Source organism: Dunckerocampus dactyliophorus, chromosome 9 (assembly GCF_027744805.1).
Source record: "Dunckerocampus dactyliophorus isolate RoL2022-P2 chromosome 9, RoL_Ddac_1.1, whole genome shotgun sequence".
In the NCBI taxonomy this organism is placed as follows: Eukaryota; Metazoa; Chordata; class Actinopteri; order Syngnathiformes; family Syngnathidae; genus Dunckerocampus; species Dunckerocampus dactyliophorus.
In genome coordinates, this window is record NC_072827.1 from 31,135,130 (window position 1) to 31,156,349 (window position 21,220).

Consider the following 21,220-nt stretch of genomic DNA (forward strand, 5'->3'; position numbering starts at 1 on the left):
AAGAAATCCAAACAAAGAATGAAGTTGCACACTTTGGAAAATTAGTATGGGGAAAAAAGTTGTAATATTATGAGGATAAAGTCCAAATATTATGGGAATGAAGTCATGACATCACAAGAAAAATCAGCTCAAATGGGAAAAAATGAAGAATAAAGTCTAAATATTATGGAGGAAGAGCCATCATTTTATCAGCAAAAACATGTCATTTTTAGAAGCATACATTTGAAATATTCATAAATATTTTCTAAAGTGGTCATATTATGAGACTAATAATAAGGAAGAATACTCTAATCATGTTTTTCCTAATACTAGAACTTTATTCTCTTAAAATTAGGACTTTATTCTTGTAAAATAAGAACCAGAGTGTAGAGGGGGAGGAGCCGCCTGCTGTGGCCCAGCAAGGTGCACTGTATTCACACACACACTCCGAGCAGCCAGTGTCAGGCCATGGAGGTCTCTGGCAAACCTTCTTGCACGTTTCCAACGTTTCAGGTGGCTGGTAAGGTTTTTTGCGCGCTTGATGGGGTTTTCATGACGTTTTATTGATTTTAATTGTCTTTATTTAAAAAGAGTTCATTTAAAAACAGCAATGCTAATTTTACAATGTAAAAAAACCATCCATAAACATAATGTAGCGTAGACACGAGTAGACGTTGTAGATCTATTAGGAAGAAATGAGGCATTTGTGGAGGAAGTGACTCATCAGGGTGTACGTATGGTGGTAGGCGGAGCCTCTGAGAGAATGGTCCTTGTCGGTGTACCACTGAAAGCACAATGGAAATAGAAAGACACCACATCATCACGCCAATACTTCCGAGAGTAAAAAAGAAGGCAAATAAAAGGAGGTTTCCAGCATCAAGGTCAATATTAGCCCCACTTCCTGCAAGCTAATATTTACCATAGCCTGGAAGTCCACCTGCTCCTCCACCAGAGCTTTGGAGATCTGTGCTGCCTGCTGGAAGTGGACGTTGTCTGCAGGAAAGACTTTTCACTTATTTGCCCACTTGCACTTTTTCCATCCATTTGTGTGTCGTAGCTAACGTGTGCGTCCGCCTCTTCTTCTTACCGTCTGCTGTGCCGTGGACCAGCAGGTAATCGACGCCCTTGAAGTTCTTTGCTCTGGCCGTTACCGTGGAATTCTGGGACGTTGGAAAACTCAGTAAGATTGGCAGAAAAGTGTTTTCTTTTTTTTGTTTTTTTAAAAAAAACATTTTAAAGTCTTTACCTTATACGAGTCGGAATTTTCAGTAGGTGTGCCCATGTAGCGCTCGGTGTACACAGCATCTGCACGCAAAATCACATTCCACATTCCAACATGTTTCATAACGTATCATGTTAGCGTGTTAGCGTGTTATCGTGTTCTGCTGTTCCATCCGTAGAGACGCCTGTATCAAAAAACTTGGACCAACTCTCATCCAAGTGCAAATATTAGGGTGGGGGGTCAGGCTAAAATCATGTTAATACACATCCAATCATCCCAGCGGGAATTGTAATGTTTCACTGCTGGGTCTATGGTTATCGTTACAGTTTCCTTCTAGTAGCGTTGAGTGCTGGGGACACTCGTCTCGAGGGATGGCATCAGCACACACGGGTTACGACGCCATTCAAAAGCCGTCTATTTGTCATGTGAGATTATAACGAGACACCCGACTCACGAGACGAGACGATACACCACATTGGGTCCACGACAACGAGTCGTTCATTTCAAAAAGTCCAATGAAAGAATACAGTATGACTGGACAAACAGACTTTTTATTTCTCTGAGTCACCAAAGCTTATTGTTCCCCAAGTTGGTGCTAAACGATATCATTGCAGACCACATAAACCACAGTTATGATCATATAACGAATAATCATAAATGATAATACTTAGCGTATGTATTTTCTCAAAGGCAATTTACACTGTCTGTTGTTATTATCTTATTTTGTATTGTAGCATTGTGACCCCAACCCTCGCTAAATGTAGCCCCCATGCCGCTAACTTGTTCACACATCTGCTCTCTACACATGCGATGTGTTATGAAGTGGAGTTACGGTTGGAGGGAACCACTTTCTGAGGACGCCATGGGGCACTGTAGTCAGACACCTGCTCCGAGCAAACCCGCTGCTGCCATTATTCCCGTTGATGGCGACGAAGGATGCAGACAAGTCCCAACATCTGCATGTTTTCATCTGATGAATTACCAAGAAAAGCGTCTGCTCGGGCGGGAAGATGCGCCGCAGCTGTTTAACATCCACAGGTCACGACATGTCATGACACTCCTGTGATCTTACATGACCAAATACAGAAGCCAACTTTAGAAAAGTGCCATTCGTACATCATAACCCCCAGCATGCTGTGAGGCGGGGGTCCTCACCACTGGTCCGTGGGAAACGTTCAGGCGCAACTTTGTCCCACGCTGCACAGATTGGACCACTACACCGGATTTTTAGCCTTTTTCTTTCACCTCATATTTGCTCCCAAATGCTGCTACTATGTGGGGATGCATAAAGGTACGCTTTGATGAGCTTACTGGCTGCTAACGTGCACATTTGTTCAGGCCAGGCTGGTGCTGGTGGATGGCGTGTTCCGGGGGGGCCACATCGCAGTTATGGTTATCCTCAGAGGGCCAATTTTTATAATTCTATTTTAATTTCGTTAACTATTACATACATTTGTCATTGATAACTAATAAAAAATAGTGATTTAAAATTGGATTTGACAACAAACATTTAGCAAGAAAGATTGTCTTTTTGATTCAAAAATGTTTTTTTAAGTTGTTTTTGTTAGTAATATTAATTTTTTTAATGGTTATTTATTGTAAATGTAACAGTAAATCTTTATTAAATTATTGCACAAATATTTGTATGTATTAAAATGTTTACTTATTGAAATATATTTATATTACGTAAAAGAAATATGACATTACAGCATACAGCTTAGGAATAAAAACACAGGAATAAAAATATCATTTTACATGAGTTTAAAAGTAAAATCATGAAAAATAAAGCTTAACAAAGTAAAGACAAAGTTAATCATAACAAAATGACTATATATCTGTATATATATATATATATATATATATATATATATATATTAAAATAAATGTCCTTTTGACATGCGTTGTTTCAAGGCTTTGGCGGGACACATAAAATGATACGGCGGGCCCAATCCGGCCCCCGGGCCTTAAGTGTGTGGTGTATTCATTGAGCGCTTTTCATTTGATGTTACTCCCGTCCTAAATGAGATGGGCTGGATGGCGATGATGGACGTATGTTCTGCTGACGTGTTGAACATCTCGGAAGCTTAGAAACGTGCCGACGTTCATGAAAACACGTCAGTGACGCGTCTCCAAGGTGGGCTGGTTTCCACGCGCTGCTGAAGTAACCTCTGCCAAGGAAAGACGGCAGAGCAGATGTAAGGTGGCGTCCTTTGCCAGTCGGCAGATGTCAGCTGAACTGGCAACGTCTGGTTGGCAGGCGTGCAGAGAAAGCTGATCTCGGCTCGACGTGGTTGACAAATGAATACATTTGGAGATATTCTAGTACAAGTATTCACTGCTGACCCCACAGCAGGCGGGCTGGGGGCTCTTTTATCATCATGTCACCGGCAAGGAAATCCTACATTGCCAAAGACTTGTAGCTTGTGGACGTATTGATTTATTTATTCATTTATTCATTTATTTGAGAAAGACACACGTGAGTCATCGTTTTCACGTCGATGTGTAAGATTCTAGACGCTTTGATTTATTTAACAAACACATGAATCAACATTTTCATGTGAATTTCCATCTTTGGTTGGAATGTGCAGCTTGCATATAATCAATATTTGTCATTTCCATACACTATACCTACTGTATACAGAGCTTTTCTTCCTGTCACTCCCACACACCCGGGAGGGGGGGTCCTGATATACTCAGGGTGGTCTTAGGCCGGGTCAATGCCGACATGAACTGACATGGCAGTGGTCATGTGATAGCGATACCACTGATTTTGTTTCCGATCGGATACTGAGTAAAATTCAGGCTGGTATCGTTGATACCGATCCGATACTTCATTCAACAACTGTCTGGTAAATCTTAAAAAGTAGTTTGTTTCATGTGATAACATAAAGAATACAAGATTTCATTCATTTATTCATTAAACAGTTAACATTTAAAAAAACATGTTTACATTTTTTAATGAAAAATGATTAATATTAATAAAGAAATTAACTTCAATAATAATTTAGCATTTTAGCATAATTCTAGCATGACTTTTAAGAAAAGTAAGATGGCGTTTTTATTTTTTTTTAAATATTGCAATCTACTAATATCATTTCTACTACGTTACACGCTGTGTGCAAGCCAGCGGCCCCGCCTCCACCCACCGAGACAAAGAGACTGTATGACTAACAGAAGGGCTCACTCCGTTCACGTCGCTGTTTTATGGAACAAACGTGCCAAGGTGCTGAAAAGCGATGCACAGAGTGAACTCTCTTCCTGTCTGTTTGGAGGAAAACAGACACGCATGCACACGGCGATATATTGATTAGCCACTTCATTTTCATTTATTGATTACGGTCCCAGGCCTCGTACCTGTGAGACATTTTGTTTTATCGTGACACCCCCACATTTCACACATTTCAACAGACAAATAACCCAAGTATCAAAAGTAGCGATATTTTCATTTGAGAATGAATGTTAGAGCACGAAGATCTGGTATCGGAAGCATGGATGTTTGAGTGTGGACCTGCACATCCCTCCTCATTACCGTACTTACAGTTATTGTTGACACTGACTTCAATGGTAAATGGGCTTTCACTTTTATAGCGTCATGTTGGCAACGGTTTTGACCCTCGAACTCATCATTTCCACTTCCATGAGTTGCTGGAAGCGGCTAGTGGACTGTAGTTGGAATGTTGGAAGGTGTAGCGTGCACGGTGCAGCGTACATCGTGTAGCGTGCACGGTGCAGCGTGCGTGGTGTAGCGTACGTCGTGTAGCGTGCGTGTCCACCCACCGTAATATTCCCACTTGGCTACTGGAGCAACTGCTATTCCACATTTGAAAAGTCCACTTCCGGCGCCCAGGGCCATAGAGGTTACGTACCCACCGTAGGACTGACAACCAATCAGGGAAGAAACGTAAAATAGAGCAAAAAACATTTGACTTGTCTTGGACATGAATGGAGTATTTATTATTTATGTATTTATGTACTTACCCAACCCCATATGGCTATCCTGTCTTTGTCGATAAAACCCAAATCGATGAATTTCCTACAAACACAACAAACACAACTTCAACCATACATTATATATATATATATATACACACATATATATATATATATATATATATATATATATATACTTCAAAAACACATCAGATCTAAACTGGGTAAAAATGATGTTGAATATGTTTCCTGATAATAAGTGGGTGATGTATTAGTAACAAAATGATGCCACATCATTTGATAGAAATGAAAATGATCACCCTATAGAGGGGGGAAATCATAGACACCCCAAAAATGAAAGTGAAAAAATGATGCAGCACACTGGTCCATTTAGCTAGAATGTCATTGTAGCAACTCAAAATGATTCTCAGTAGTTTGTGTGGCCCCCACGTGCTTGTACGCATGCCTGACAACGTGGGGGCATGCTCCTAATGAGACTACGGATGGTGTCCTGGGGGATCTCCTCCCAGATCTGGACCAGGGCATCCATGAGCTCCTGGACAGTCTGAGGAGCAACCTGGCGGCGCCGGATGGACCTAAACATAATGTCCCAGAGGTGTTCTATTGGGTTTAGGTCAGGTGAACGTGGGGGCCAGTCAATGGTATCAATTCCTTCATCCACCAGGAACTACCCGCATACACTAGCCACATGAGGTCGGGCATTGTCGTGGACCAGGAGGAACCCAGGTCCCAGTGCACCAGCGTAGGTTCTGACAATGGGTCAAGGATTTCATCCCGGTACCTAATAGCAGTCAGGGTGCCGTTATCTGGAATACCGTGGTGCCTTGTTTAACATCAAGAATCCCTTCCAGAAGGTCCGACTCAAACCAAAACGAACTCTAACCAAAGCAAATTTAGGTTAAAAGAAAATAATGTCAATCGCATTTATCACTTCCAGACACCCAAAAATGTGAACACAAAACACATTTTATAGACAATATTTATATTTTTGCACAAATAACTACAACTGACCAATGAATGGACAACTCAACAATTGACATCACTTTTACCTGGTTTTCTAGGGGGACCCCCCCGCCCCCCACAAAACCATCAATGAACAAAATAAACACATTATTCTGCTGCAAACACAATTAGCAAAAATGTCACAAATATATCACATCCATGTATAAAATACAGGAAAAGGGGCACATTTCACACAAGAGCTGATTAATCATGATTAATTTGAAAACTGTGGTATACAGTCAGGCTGTCAAATGATTAAAAATGTTAATGAGATGAATCACAGTTTCATTCATCTCGATTAATCACCATTATGATGAATTATTTTTAATCATGATTAATCACCATCGGCAACTACAGTATGTGTGACATACGGCCATTTTGAAGGAATTTGAAGGAAGAGAGAGATCGACGGCAGGCCAGGATAATATGTCCAGCATTCGTATGCCTTAACGGCTCCAAATAAAGTCAATATGCCAATGAAGCTAAACATCTACGTGTCCAACACTCGTCTCTCTAACAGCAGCGCAACATTTCAATCGTGTGATTATGAGCGAGGAGGGGTTGCGTTCAAAGACATCACGTCACTGAAGGCCAGTTGACTTGTGCTTCAGTGTGATGAGAATGTGCGTGTGCGTGTTCAGTCTTATAAACAACAGATGTGATATATTGTATCTGCTTTCCTGAGGAGGACAGAGCGCACACCTTGAAGAGCTGCATTATGTAATTACGTAATAACGCTGCACTTTGTAAGAAAACGCATTTTGTGATAACTTCTTACATATTGCAAAACTTATCATAGCTAATCAAACCATTGATACTAGCTAAAAGGTTTGTTAGCTTATATTAGGCCACTTGCTGAAATTCAATCAACATAAAATTCCAAAAGTGTTTTTCTGAATCAGAAATCTGTTATTTGTTGGTGTCTTCCAATCAGTGGATGGAATTATTTATACAAACATACACACACTCAACACAAATAGAAACACAACACTCCAATTTTTATGAGATGAACTCAAAGATATAAAACTTTTTCCACTTCCACAATATCACCATTTCTCTCAAATATTGTTCAATACAACAAAACTGTACATTTCAAAGTGGCCTTTTATTGTGGGCAGTCTAAGGCACACCTGTGCACTAAATCATGACGTCTACTCAGCATGTTGATATGCACACCTGTGAGGTGGGATGGATGATCTCAGCAAAGGAGAAGTGCTCACCAGCACACATTTGGACACATTTGGCAACAATAATGGAGAGAAATGCTGATATTGTGGATGCGGAACAAGTTTGACATCTTTCACTTCACCTCATAAAAAATGGGAGCAAAACCAAACGTGTTGCGTTTATATTTTTGTTGATTGTAGATATACTGTATATATACATATATACAATATATACACACACACATACACATGCATATACATACATACATATACATACATACATATATATATATATATATATATAAATATATCTATCTTTTTTTACCTGACAGCCGCTATCTGATCCTCCACCTCAAACGTCCCGAGGCGCCAATAGATGGCGTGAAGTATCTGGTCGCCTTGGTAGCCGCTTCCTCTTCCGTCAAAGCTGGCCACCACGATGCCGTACGCGCTGGACAGGAAGGTGGCCCAGTTTAACTTGAAACGATAGTCCACGCTCTGACTGGCCGGCCCGGCGTACCTGCATGGACATGGTGGACGTGTTATTGTACTACTACTACTACTACTACTACTACTACTACTAGCTCCAAGTCTACTACTCACACGTCAATGAGAAGAGGATATTGTTTGGATGACTTGAAATGAGGCGGTAACATCATCTGATACCAAAGATCTGTTGGCATAAAATATCACCCAGTGTGGTATTTCACGTGGAATCATTTCCAATGTTTTTTATGGACTAAATTTCCATCAACTTACCAAATCCTGCAAGCTTTAACGTGCCGTACTTCATTGTTGGCATCTGAAATTCCTTGAGAATGTTCTCCAGTTCCTTGTTGTCTTCCAGAGTGGACATCTCTATCAAAAATGATACCATGAAATAGTTTGGGTTGTTTATCTTTCATTGCTGTCAACGTTTGGAAGACGATACGGAAAAATGGTCATTCATTACCTCCGCCAAGCGCAGCACGGAGGTGATGTGATACCAGCGTTTATCTGTTTGTTTGTTTGCGTTCAAAATAAGTCAGGCTAAAAAGATTGGGGTTGGCCACTAGAATCCAGAATGCACGTAGAATATCCAAGAACAAAGCAAGCATTTTCATCCTGCCTGTCGTGCGACTCGGGTATCAGAATGGCTGATGTTGTGGAGTGAACCAGCTGACTGCTATTGAGTGATGCCAGAGCGGTGTGTTTACGTACTTGCACCTGGGCCTCGGTTGTCCATGAGCGCGTAGAGGGGCAGACCTGGTCCTGGTCCAACCAAACAGACATTGTTATTCACGGATGTCACACAGGTAATAAACATACACACGCGTGAGGAACTGTGCGTGACCGACCGTAGCAGTCCAAGCGGTAGTAGGAGGCGTTGATGCTGAAGTAGGCTGAGTTGTACTGACACCTGTCCTCCTCAAAGTGGCAGGTGAGGCACCGACGGCTGGACGCTCCGCTTCCTAGAGGCAACCTGACGCGCAAACGACATCAACTCTTCACAAGAACATCTCAGCAAACTCGAATATGATTCATCTTGTCTTTGCTTGATGCGTATTGTACTGAGCAGCCAGGACAGAGCACTCACTGCGAGCCTTCAGCGGTGGTGTCGTCAGGAAAAAACAGCAAGAAAAAGCCAAATGCGTGGGATTGATCCTTTATAGGCTGACATTTGGTGTAAAGTTGATTTTTCTACTAAATCTTTGCTTTCCAAAATACGCTGCCTACATCAGGGGTGTCCAAAGTGCGGCCCTCAGCTTGTTGCTTATTGGCCGGTGGCACTAAACCCATAAAAAAAATGGAAAAATGGAAAAAAGAAGCTGAAATGTTGATACTGGCTAACTACTGTAGAGATGCACCATATATTTTTTTGAAAACTGATACTGATAACTGGTATCAATATGGTCCCAATAACCAGTAACTTTTTTAATATCTAATTTTATAAATGTAGATGCAAGTGTAGTTTGTGCACACCCGCAGGTCAGAAGGACTGGAACAAATTAGGATTTGTTGATTTGTCCTCATCAAATATCCTGACATCACCGCTATCAGAGTATAGAGGGGGAGGAGCCACCTGCTGTGGCCCAGCAAGGTGCCCTGTATTCGGGCACATGCTGAGAGCGGCCGGTGTGACGCCACGGAGGTCTCTGGCAAACCTTTTGCACTTTTCAGGTTTTTTGTGTGCTCCATTGTTTTTTTCCCCCCTCATCACGGAGCATTTGCTACAACTAGCACGTGAAATGTCTTCCTGGGAAAGCGAATGTTTGTTTATAAGTGAGCTCAGGGGAAGTTACAGCAGTAAGAGCGTAGGGGGACTATAGGGGTGTTATTTCCTGTCTGCAGGGCTCTAATAATGTTAAAAACTGTATTTAGAAAGTCCTAAACAGATTTTCTATGGAAATATTCACTTTATTCATATTGAATTCTAAATGAGGAAAGACTGTACAGGATACTTATATTTTTTAGCCTTTTTACAAAATGAAAAAGTTTCTAGGAATACAATAAAGTGGCCCACACATCCTTTGACTTTCGGTGTAAAACGTTTGTGGCCTAAATGAAGCAGCTTGAAAGAAAAGTTGACTCACGTGTAAAGATTTCTCTTCACAGGCACGCCTTCATACTCGTTACTCACAAAGTATCTGCGGACAGGAGGACTGTTACTTGAAAGGACACGTTGGCATCGTGTACAGGGGACTTCCACTCACATGGCATCTTTTGTCACTTTGGATATGTAGATGACTTCCCATTTCCCGGCAGTAACGGCGGTTGCAATGCCCTTGAAAAGATGCCTGGAGTTAGTCTACGCTGTTCCTTTAGCAGGCTTTTCCACCAAAACCGATGGGAGCCGTTGGCACGAGTCTCAAAAGAAATGCTTAGCTATGCCAAATCTTAACAGCAGTATGCAACCCCCCCCCCCCAAAAAAAATCAAACTTTCCCTGGAAGTCCTATTTTCCCTCAATGAACCGCAGCTCCCTGATGCCGGCGGCACTCGTGCAGCCCCATGCACATTATGACACAACCTGACTGTCAGCAAGAAACAATTACTTTGCTAGTCCCTGTTAGTTATTGAGACAATAATGTCTGTGCATAGCAAGCATATACCGCCATACAAGCTGCACACAGACTACTTTATGTCTACATGCGTACATACGATGGACCACACGTGATGATTTCTCACATGGTTGTTTTTGTTACTTATACTGTCTTGTTATTAGTGCTTCACATTCATGAACATTTCTCATCAAATTCATCACAAATGAATTAACCGTGATTAATCACCATTTTCCACGATGTGTGAAATATGCACATAATAAAGACGCCGTCGTGATGTTCAGAGTGTCAGTGAATGCACCTCGCTGCTGTCCACTGGGAAGGAAGTGTGGTTGCGAGGACGAGCGGACTGGAGACGTGTTTGTGAGTTGGAGATACATAAATGGTGCTGGAAGTGCGCTTCAGGTGAGAATAAAGTTAAGAAAGGGCGGCAGACTCTGGAACAGAGAAATGTGGCTTGACGTGAAGCGCGTGCGCTCACGACGATTAAAAAGTCAAACGTAATTCACGAAAGAAAGGAGATACTATTTTTGACAGCCCTAGTTTTTATAAGCTGTGATGTTGCACCAGGACCTTTACGATAGCAACATGAAATATGTTGACGGTAGCATAGTTAGCATCGTGGAGTACAGCATATTGCTTCGTGGCAAAATCAGTGCCTTGAGTTTAGAACGCATTGCTTTACTTGTCACGTGACTTCCTCCAAACCCCCCCCAGCCATGGATGCTACTTACATCTTTTACGTGATGAATGTGTTTGTAACCACTGGTGTCGCTCATCACCTTGTAGAAGCTGATTTTATCTTCAGCAAAGAAAAGCGGTAAAGGCACGTACTGGAAGGAATCAAAGAATAAAGCAGCTGGGATTGCATAATGATCGCATCATGATGCATCAGCTTTGCTGAAATATGTTGTTTCTAATGATCTTCTACATTGCTCCATTTTGGAAAGCCAACGCTAATATCCACGTACGAATGAGGCCTGAGTCGCATTTGAAAAAATCTGAATTGTGCTTCACACGGAATCGGAATTGACCTGCAGTGTGAACATTGCCTTTGACGTTGTTCTTTTTTCCTGTGTCCCGGCGGAATAGCATCCTTTTCCAAAATGCGTTTATAGCGTACTTCCGAGCCAAATGCTTCTTGTAAAGGTGTTCCTTCATAGCAGTCATCAGTGAAATGATCATTGCAAAGAACAGAACTCCAGGTGGGCGCCCATCTGCCTGTTGATCGTCCATTGTTGTCTTAAAGCTTCCTCTTTTGGAGAAGAAAACAAACGCACAGTATGACTGGGATGCTGTGAACATCCAGCAGCAACACAACATTTTGGCATGACTACTATTTGGATGAAAAATATCCTGAGCCAAGTCCACCGACTACCTCCACAAGCGATTGTTTACTCTGCTTTAGCTGGGGGGTGTCACCCAATGGCGTCACTTCTGGAAATGAGGCTGAACAGCAAGAGCTAGCTCGTCCTGCTTGGCGCCACCGACTATAAATGTCATTTTTGAACAAACAGAACAATGTAGAAGATAATTCCAAACAATACAGAACATATTCAAGCAAAGCTGATAAATCGGGGACCCTTTAAGCATGATTCAAACTTACATGGCCGATCCAGCCTGTCTGGCTTGTTTGCTCATATTTCTACATGAAAGAAAAGAAGACGTTCTTTGCGTTAGTCAGCATGGAAGTTGTAGTCACGTCACAGCTACCTGTTTTTCTCGCCAGCTGATTCCGTCAAAGTCGTAAATCTGCACCAGCGCGTAATTCTGCTTCCTGGTGAGCCACTGCGCTGCGAGGCGTTGGTCTGTGACGAAGGTCACCGAGCACAAAATGTGATCACTGGACGGAGAGCCGCCAGGTTAGACACACAAACGCCGCTGACACGTTCGACTGGACTGTGCTGGGACAAACACAAACCCAGATGCGACGGAAGCAGGGGGGAGGACTCGCATGCGGTGTGATGGATTTGTGGTATCCACCACAAATAGTTTGACCTTGGTCAGGTTTGACCCTGCCTGCAAGCAACCAAAACACTCTTGTGGTTTTGCAATGCATCAAAGAAAGAGGAACACAACATCACATGAAGACACGGGACACAACACACCAAATCTAGCAGTGATCCCACCTTTGGATACGGAATGGTCACTGTTTCAGAATACTGCTGCGCTCCGTACCAGGGAAACTCCACTCTGGTAACTTCTGTGTCATTAAACTCAGCGTACGCCAAGTACCTTCCAGTTGAAGACCACCACAACGCCCCATTGGATGCAAACACCTCCTCTAGAGTCACAATCACACAAACCAGCATCATCTGTCACAGATATTCAAGTTAGTTGTTTGGGGGGGGGGCATTTTCAGAAAGCTAAGGATGTGTGTCTTTGCTATTCTTCTTATTTGCGTCATATTTACCATGGAAAGGTCGTCATAAATAAAGCAGTTAAGTTCAGGACATTAAAACACAATCACGATGGTAACCCCCAGTCAAAGATCTTTTTTGTGACGGGGGCGGGGGGTCCGGCTGCGCACTGTATTTGGGTGAATGAGTTAAAAATTGTCGGTTATCTGAGCTATTTTCAATGTTACTGGATTTATCGATATGATGTCATAATTCCCTCCCTAATTACCGCGCACCCGAACATAAACATCCCACGTGCTTCCAGAAGGAGCGTCCTTGGTCAGTTAGAACTAGTCTGCGATAAAGAGCATACAATGTTTCATCTGATTGGTTCTTCTCGTCAAAGGAATTCCGGAAGCACGACTTTTAAAACGCGTGTGCAGGTTTTATACAGAAACACATCACGTGGTGCTACTATGTGAATTAATGAAGACAACACGAGAGCTACACAGGTGTGATGTTATAAGTTACTAAACACACTGAAGCCTCCAAATGTAAACATCTACAGTACATGTATCTGATCATGTAGCCCCCCCTGGTGGTCGATGCCAGAAGTATACTCACCCTCATAAACCCAGTCAGGGACTCCGTTTAGGATCTCATTCTTTTTGCCGTTGTGGGTGACCTGCACAGCTTCAGCAGTGACGTCGGCTTTGAGGAAGATGTTGAAGCGGGACACGTAAGCCTGCACATAAGCGGGTAGCAATGATTATCATGGTTCATCAACTGGGAACACAAGCCAGCCGTGGCAGCAGCAGCATAACTCAAAGGCACTCGTGCTGAAATACCAACACCAACGCACGCAAGAATTAGGGCCCTAACAAATCCCGTTTTTACCTTTTACGCTTATTTCACCAGCGCAGAGTGTGCGCTTTTTGGGCTAGTGAATAAAATGTCTGTTAATTAAATGCAAAAATGATGATGCAATAAATCGTTGGACCATTTATCCCGGTAGCAGTTATCCCAGAAAGGAATATAGCTTGGACAGCTCTTCTTATGAAATGTCAGCCTCTGCAAACATTTATACAACATCCTCAACAAGCTGCAAGGCCGCGCTTGGGACGTAGTCACCGATGAAATTCCAACTGCACTACTCACGTAAGATATTTTTTGTTTTGTTTGCGCAGTTAGACAGGATGCTGCTCTCTTATTTTGAAGGCCAGAAGTGTATTGTGTGTGTTGAGAATGTGTGTTGACGGTGAAGACGAGCTGGGAGCAAGAACAAACCTCTCGCCTTGTTTCACTCAACACTTGCACGTCAGCAGGCATCGTGCAGCGCACTAAGCTAAACCCGCTAGCTTGCATTCAGTTTTTCCGACAACTTGTTTCAGGCCGACACATCAACATGTTTAGTTGGGGAGGGGTCCGCCAGAGAAACACTTCCCCACACGAACGTTCCTTCTCATCACGATGACACCATTTCATTCACTTGGCATCAGTCTCCACAGAATTCCGTTTTTATTGGCCGATTCCACGATTCCATTAATGCGGAAATCATGGCGCCCTAAAGCATGCTGCGGGAGACTCACATATTTGTTTCCCTCTGGGGCCCAGGTGAAGTACTGCACCTCAGCAGGAAGACTCCCATTGGTGATGAACGTCCTTGGAGTCAAACAGGGAAAACACAACAGGATGAGGAAGTCCACTTGTGACTCTGGGCTGGCAAAGGATTGTACTCACATGTTGCCTCTGTCATAGATGGAGTAAGAAGCGGTGTAGGAGTGTCTCCACTGCTGGTAGAGCACAAACAACAACAATGTGAGTACACACTCATCAGGTACACCACCCAATGCCATCACATACGTGCACATTAATACGCTCACTTTTCATTTTTCATCTGCAGATTAAAGGCTCCCTGACATGACTCATCAAGTTTGCTTAAATATTTTTTGGAATTATCTTCTACATGCTTCCATTTCTTGAACGGCAACGTTGAAGTTGCAAAAATTAGAGGTAGACGTTCTGGATGTTAACAGCATCCCAGTCATACTCTAAGTTTGTTTTCTTTCCAAAAGAGGAAGCTTTAAGACAACAATGGACCATCGAGAGACAGTTGGACGCCCACCTGGAGGTCTGTTCTTTGCAGTGATCATTTCACTGATGACTGCTATGAAGGAACACCTTCACAAGACGCATTTGGCCTGAAAGTACGCTATAAACGCATTTTGAAAAAGGATGCTATTCTGCCGGTACACAGAAAAAAAAAGACAAGAAGAGCGACGTCAAAGCCGCCACAGAACAGAGTAAGTCATGTCTTGTTAACATCATGTCTTCTACACACTATTCCATGACAGCGACAAGGCTGTAAACCATTATACATCTTCTATAAACATCTTTTCACAACCATATGTTTACTGTTTACCTGCACAATGTTCATGTGCAATGTTTGCTTTTTCATACATACATACAGTGCACAGGTGTGCCTTAGACTGCCCACAATAAAAGGCTACTCTGAAATGTGCAGTTTTGTTTTATTGCAGGGAGGGGGGGTCTGGGGACGCAGAAAACCAGTCAGTATCTGGTGTGACCACCATTTGCCATTGACTTATGGTGGAGAAAAGAACATTCAATACACGAGCAACAGCCCTGGTTGACATTCCTGCTGTCAGCATGCCAATTGCACGCTCCCTCAAATCTTGCAACATCTGTGGCATTGTGCTGTGTGATAAAACTGCACATTCCAGAGTGGCCTTTTATTGTGGGCAGTCTAAGGCACACCTGTGCACTAATCATGGTGTCTCGTCAGCATCTTGAGATACAGTACAGTACATCACATTACTGCAAATGTGTTCTGTATCGCTATATGGAATGAAATGATGGAATGAATGGCGTAAAGAACAGAAACAAAGCACTGAAATGAGACAATTGAAGAAAGAGTACAAGTAAAACGAAGAAGAACAATGTCGGATATGACGTAGGCCTGTCATGATAATCAATAAACCAATTAAGCGCACGATAATGTTCTCTTTACTTGTCTTGCTTGCTTGCTGCTGTAACAAGTAAATTTCCCTGCTGTGGGATAAATAAAGTACATACAATACAATACAATACAATAATCCATCCATCCATTTTCTATACCGCTTCTCTTCTTTGCGGGGGCATGCTGGAGCCTATCCCAGCTGACTTCGGGCGACAGGCAGGGCACACCCTGGACTGGTTAGTTCTTAATAATTCATCTCAAAATACCATTCTTACACATTTCAGATGATTTTTGTGTTGTTGTAAATCAGCCCCGCTAGCTCAACATACTTCAAGGTTTAAAATACCGTGTAGAACTTCAATGAATTATTAAATGAATCATTGATTTAAATGAGTAAATTAATTACATGTATTGTATTCTTAATGCTATAATATGAAATACAATACTTTTGCAGGTTTACCAGAATTTTTCAAAGTATTGGTGAACTTAAGAGTATTTTCGGCTTCTTTCTCCCTTTTTTTTCTCCGGTCAATATTCAGACAATAACAAAAGTGACACTGATTCAAAATCAGAAATATTGTCATTGATTGTCATTTTTATTTAAGTGCAATTGAATATTTAATATACTTTTTGCTAAAAGAGACTTAAAATAATAATGATGGATTTGATGTGATAGCGCCTTTCTAGGCACCCAAAGTGCTTCACAACGAAGTGAAGCCATTATTCATTCACTCCTCAGCCACACACTGGTGGTGGTAATCTACATCTGTAGGCACAGGTGTCCTGGGGTAGTCTGATGGAAATGTGGCTGCCGATTCGCGCCTACGGCCTCTCTGACCACCACCAAACATTCATTTGCGTTCAAGATGGGTGAGGCGTCTTGCCCATGGACACAGGGAGCAAGGATCAAACCGCCAACCTTCTGGTTTCTGGACGACCTGCTCTACCCCCTGAGCCACTGCCGCCCCAAGTCCATTTTATCTTCAGAGTTTTTAGGTCTGTTGAATTGATTTGATTTAAAAGCTCTTTCCAATTTCTAATTACAATGTTTAATACTCCAATACTTCAACATTTTTTACTTTCAATACGGTGTACTCGTATTATTACGCCATATGATATCATTCAAAATGGTCTCAGAATATTGGTATCTATCTATCTATCTATCTATCTATCTATCTATCTACAGTATCTATCTATCTACAGTATATATCTATCTACAGTATCTGTCTATCTATCTATCTATCTATCTATCTATCTGTCTATCTACAGTATCTATCTATCTATCTATCTACAGCATATATCTATCTACAGTATCTATCTATCTATCTATCTATCTATCTATCTATCTATCTATCTATCTATCTATCGATCTACAGTATCTATCTATCTATCTATCTATCTATCTATCTATCTATCTATCTATCTATCTATCTATCTTGAATGGTCATGTGTGACCAGCAGGAGAATCTCAGCGGGCAAAATATGAGGAAAATCTTCGTATGATGCAGTGCAGTCCAAGTCAAATAATAACGCTTGTATCATAAACTCATGTAAGACACACATGTATGACAGCACCGATTCAAATTGAGCATGGATGCATCTGAGACGGTGCAGGTTGCACCTTAACGTTGCGTCTCATGGAGCCACCAAACTCACCTTTGTGTAATTGCTTTCAAAAGCCACGTATTTGTAATCCCCCGACAGCAGGTAATCTGTGGCATCCACCTGCTCCTGCAACAGGCATGCGCTGTATTAAAACATAGAAACATGTTCCATCTTAAGTATGAATAATAATAACGTCATCTATTACAAAAGTGGAATTGCTCAAGTATAGCGACTCCTCGTTTGTTTCCACGTTGTGGAGGAAGATGCTCCCGTCTCTGGTTTTGTGCAGATACTCCTGATCTGCGCATGCAAAACAACAAAAGCCTATTTTCTGGCTGGAAATGCAACAATCTTGAGAAAAAGTACAGTGCTGCAAGTACCTGATATCCAATAGAGGTTGTAGGATCTCCATCTAATGCTGTCATTGAAGTAATCTTCAAGGGTGAAAGGCCTTTTGGCGCCGGTGGATTCTGAAAGAAGCACTATTGTGTCACACGGGGGCGCTGTTTGGCCCGCAGCTGCATTCCATTAGCGCCAAACTTGACAGTGAGTGCGCCATAAATCAACCACAAGACAAGAAATGGGCCGGAACGAGACAACAAAGGGCTAAGTCACGTGCAGCGACAAACAGGTTCTTTACAAAAGCACACACGTGGCATGCAGAGAATCCTCAATTTCAGGCTGAACTTACTGCTAAAATAAACCGCCGTCACGGTTATCAAGGTGATGACCGCCACCGCCCCCAGCAGCACCCACATGGCCTTGCTGCCGCCCTGTGGAGGTCACAGCAAACTTAAGTTTTCATGTCATGTTCCATTCTTTTCCCACGTGCTTGCTGCTTTACCGACCATCATGCAGATGAAGTGCTCCTCTTAGATGATCCTCAATGGACGTGATGATGTTGAGCTTCCAGACGGCATACTCCAAATAATATCCACAAAAACGATCGACAAAGTCACCAACCAGCCAAAAGCACGCTCCGTCCTTCTGCGTGGACTTGAACAGACTTCTCACACTTCCCCTTGCATTCCTCGCTCGACACATGCCTGCCCGCGATGCTGCACACGCACGCGCGCGCACACACACAGACCAAACTTGCTGGGACTTAGTATTGATTTTTTTTTTTTAAAGTCATTTTAAAAAGTAGTTTATTTCATATCATAGCATGTAGAATACAAGACATGCATTCATTCATGTGCTCATATTCATTTCATTCTTTATAATAAACAAATAATGATTGTATTTTGAAGCAGTAATACTGTATGGTCATCACTCGGTGAGGACGACATGCATTTCATTTCATCATTCAACAACTATTATAAACGTTACTGACACCGGAAGGATATTTTATAGTGTACGTGGTTTCATGTGAACGTGGGACATTTTCTTTACAGATTGAGACTATCAATAGCGATGTGCAGATCCATACTGATACTTCCGATACCAGCTCTTCATGCTGTAAAATCGATTCTCCAATCAAAATATTGCTACACTTTAGGGTTTCAAATAAATAAATAAACAAATAAATAATGATTATATCATCAATTTAGTTAAACTAATTTCTTTACATAAATAATGTATTTCACCAATAAAATAATTAAATGTCAACAAAAAAAACAACAAACCAAAACGTGACAGGAACATGATGGTTTTATTGAGTGGTTGCGCTATGAAGTGTGATTGCATTATTGATGAGCTGTTTGAAAAATCCTGCTCCACACAAAATACTGAGCAAGTAGAGGGACTTTACATCTCCAATAACAATTGTGTGTGTCGTGTCCTCAACATCACACGCATTAATTAGCATGGGAAGCTTCTGATTTGCTTCTAACACACCCCAGCTGCAAAGCAAGAGGCAAGGCTATAAGTTACGAGGCCAAATTACATGTATTCACATCTGAAAATCATGTGGTGTCCAGGCATCACTACTGTTATCACTGACATATTGTGATGCATAAAAGGTGTTTTGTGCTTATATTTTTTAGGGCTGGCAGCTGGGGTCATGAAAAGCCTCTGGAGACTTTTGGGAAGATACCATGGCATCTCCTGCTGCACCGAGTCCACACCACCACAGTCCTCCCCGTGCTACTTTACCGGGCCGAGACCTGCATGGTCACTCTTCTTCCTGGGTCCACAACTTCTTCACCACCATCAGAGTTCCTAAAGAAACTAAAGGCTCTGTCAACCCGGGTCCGGTGCTTGGCTACTGAGGGTTGGTGACAGGAGATTGGCATCCGAGGAGCGTAGGGGATAAGTTTGGGAAGTGAAGGTGGAGAAGGTCTGTCAGGTAAGGGGGAGTAAGGTTGTGTCATGCTTTGAAAGGAAGTACAGTGGTGCCTTGGTTAACGTCACGAATCCGTTCCGGAAGGTCCGACTCGAACCAAGATGGACTCTAACCAAAGCACATTTTCCCATAGAAAACAATATCAATCCAATTCATCCGTTCCAGACATGCTAAAATGCTAAAATAAAACACATTTTATAGACAATAATTATAGGTTTACATGCAGAAAATGAAGCAAAAACGAACAAATGGGCAACTGAACATTTAACATCACTTTTACCTACGTGCCAGGGCGGTCATTAACCGAGGTACCACTGTAAAAGGATTTTAAACTGCATGCGATCCTGGACTGGAGGTTCTGGAGGATGGGGGTGATGCGGTTACAAGGGAGAGTATGAGTGAGTACGCGAGTGAGAAAGTGTACATACTGTATGGAACCCGCCTTCGCCACGCTGCCCACTGCGGGACCTTCGTAATGGGAGAGAGCGAGAGCGCTGACCGCTGAATGTCGACTGCTGTTCTTAAGGCAGAGGGAGTGAGGTTTTACCAACGTACACTTGTGCAGCCGCACAGGCTGGCATCCTTTAGTTTGAGGGTTTGGCATGGAAGTCATAGAAAATTGTGCAGTTGCAGTCATCGAGTGTGGTGCTGATGAAGGCGTGGACAGTGGTTTCAGGAGCAGAAGGGGGAGAAAAAGGCGAAGACGGACGATATTTTTTAGATGGAAAAAGCAGTTTGGGTTATCTTGGTGATGTGCTGCTCAATGGACCAAAAGAGGGGGTGCTGTCAAGGAAAAGGCCAAGATTTGGGACATGAGGTGAAGGAGTGAGGGTGGTGTCAAGTTGTTGGCTGTATTTGTGATTTGGGACCAACGGTCATATTTATCACAGTTAAAAGTGAGGAAGCTGAGTTGCATCCATGATTGTGTGTGTGTGTGTGTGTGTGTGTGTGCGTGTGTGTGGATACACAGAGCTGGATATACTACCATTTCTATTTATGGAAAGCTAAAAATCAATCAATCAATCAAGTCAGGTTTACCCTTTTGTTCAGTGCATTGATTCATTCACTGAAGAACACCCGATGCGGCCCTCACTCCACCATCTCTTCGTCATGTGACATCTGAGCCAAACAGGGGGCGTGCTGGACATAGTCAAACGCTGGGAACACGATGGCCAGCTCGCTCCACTTGGTGTAGCTGCTGATATTCTTTTCCTTGATTGTCACCACAAAGTTTTTCACGTGCAGGCAAGGACACTCGATCCCTCGGTACACCATCATCGTGCCCCATTTCTGCAACAGCAAAAGATGCTTAGATGCGTGACAGAAATGCTAGCTCAATAACATCAACACAAACAGCATCCTGAACTTATCTCTTCTGCTTTTTTGCTTCAAAATTTTGGAGACCCTATTTTGGGAAAGGTTTAATTGGATTTATACGACAGGTTCGAAATGCCCAACTCCAATTTCACACCAACTAACTGATCGATACGGACTGGACTGACGCCTCCCACCATTGGTAGAAATGACCACCAACCACCAATAGCAGTCATGTTCCTTATTTAGTGGTTTGTGTTCTATATTTACACCATATTTAAAGGAAACGTGCACTTTTTTTTATTTTGCCCCTCTTCCACAATCCAGACATAAAAATA

General features: G+C 42.4%; 2 protein-coding genes across 4 annotated transcripts in view; both read right to left on the minus strand.

Annotated features, from left to right (window-relative positions):
- Nucleotides 1–23: 23 nt before the first annotated feature.
- On the minus strand, nt 24–18,309 carry fap (fibroblast activation protein, alpha). 2 transcript variants are annotated; one of them, XM_054786086.1, is made up of 26 exons: nt 18,133–18,309; nt 17,976–18,057; nt 17,665–17,754; nt 17,490–17,608; nt 17,336–17,410; nt 14,440–14,492; nt 14,289–14,361; nt 13,324–13,444; nt 12,490–12,644; nt 12,282–12,379; nt 12,074–12,203; nt 11,967–12,005; nt 11,095–11,193; nt 10,014–10,084; nt 9,894–9,947; nt 8,658–8,782; nt 8,521–8,571; nt 8,080–8,178; nt 7,924–7,993; nt 7,646–7,840; nt 5,180–5,234; nt 4,979–5,078; nt 1,226–1,284; nt 1,067–1,139; nt 899–972; nt 24–763 (listed from the first exon to the last, which is right to left on the minus strand). In XM_054786086.1, exons 1-26 carry the CDS (start codon nt 18,136–18,138, stop codon nt 665–667), a joined length of 2,265 nt encoding a protein of 754 aa, XP_054642061.1. In that variant the 5' UTR covers nt 18,139–18,309; the 3' UTR covers nt 24–664. The 2 variants fall into 2 exon arrangements, with proteins under 2 accessions (XP_054642061.1, XP_054642062.1); XM_054786087.1 differs by having other exon boundaries at nt 17,490–17,584; nt 18,133–18,306.
- Nucleotides 18,310–18,933: 624 nt separating this feature from the next.
- Nucleotides 18,934–21,220, minus strand: part of ifih1 (interferon induced with helicase C domain 1) — a 28,443-nt gene continuing 26,156 nt past the window's right edge. For both annotated transcript variants that reach the window (XM_054786084.1, XM_054786083.1), the window contains exon 15: nt 18,934–20,858. In XM_054786084.1, the coding sequence (XP_054642059.1) occupies nt 20,658–20,858 (201 nt within the window). In that variant the 3' untranslated portion in view covers nt 18,934–20,657. The remainder of the gene's footprint in view (nt 20,859–21,220) is intronic.

Coding starts and splice junctions, on each gene's coding strand:
- fap (XM_054786086.1), bottom strand. Junction 8,572..8,657: donor CTACCGCTTGGACTGCTACG/GTCGGTCACGCA, acceptor TGGTTGGACCAG/GACCAGGTCTGCCCCTCTAC. Junction 5,079..5,179: donor GGATAGCCATATGGGGTTGG/GTAAGTACATAA, acceptor ATTGGTTGTCAG/TCCTACGGTGGGTACGTAAC.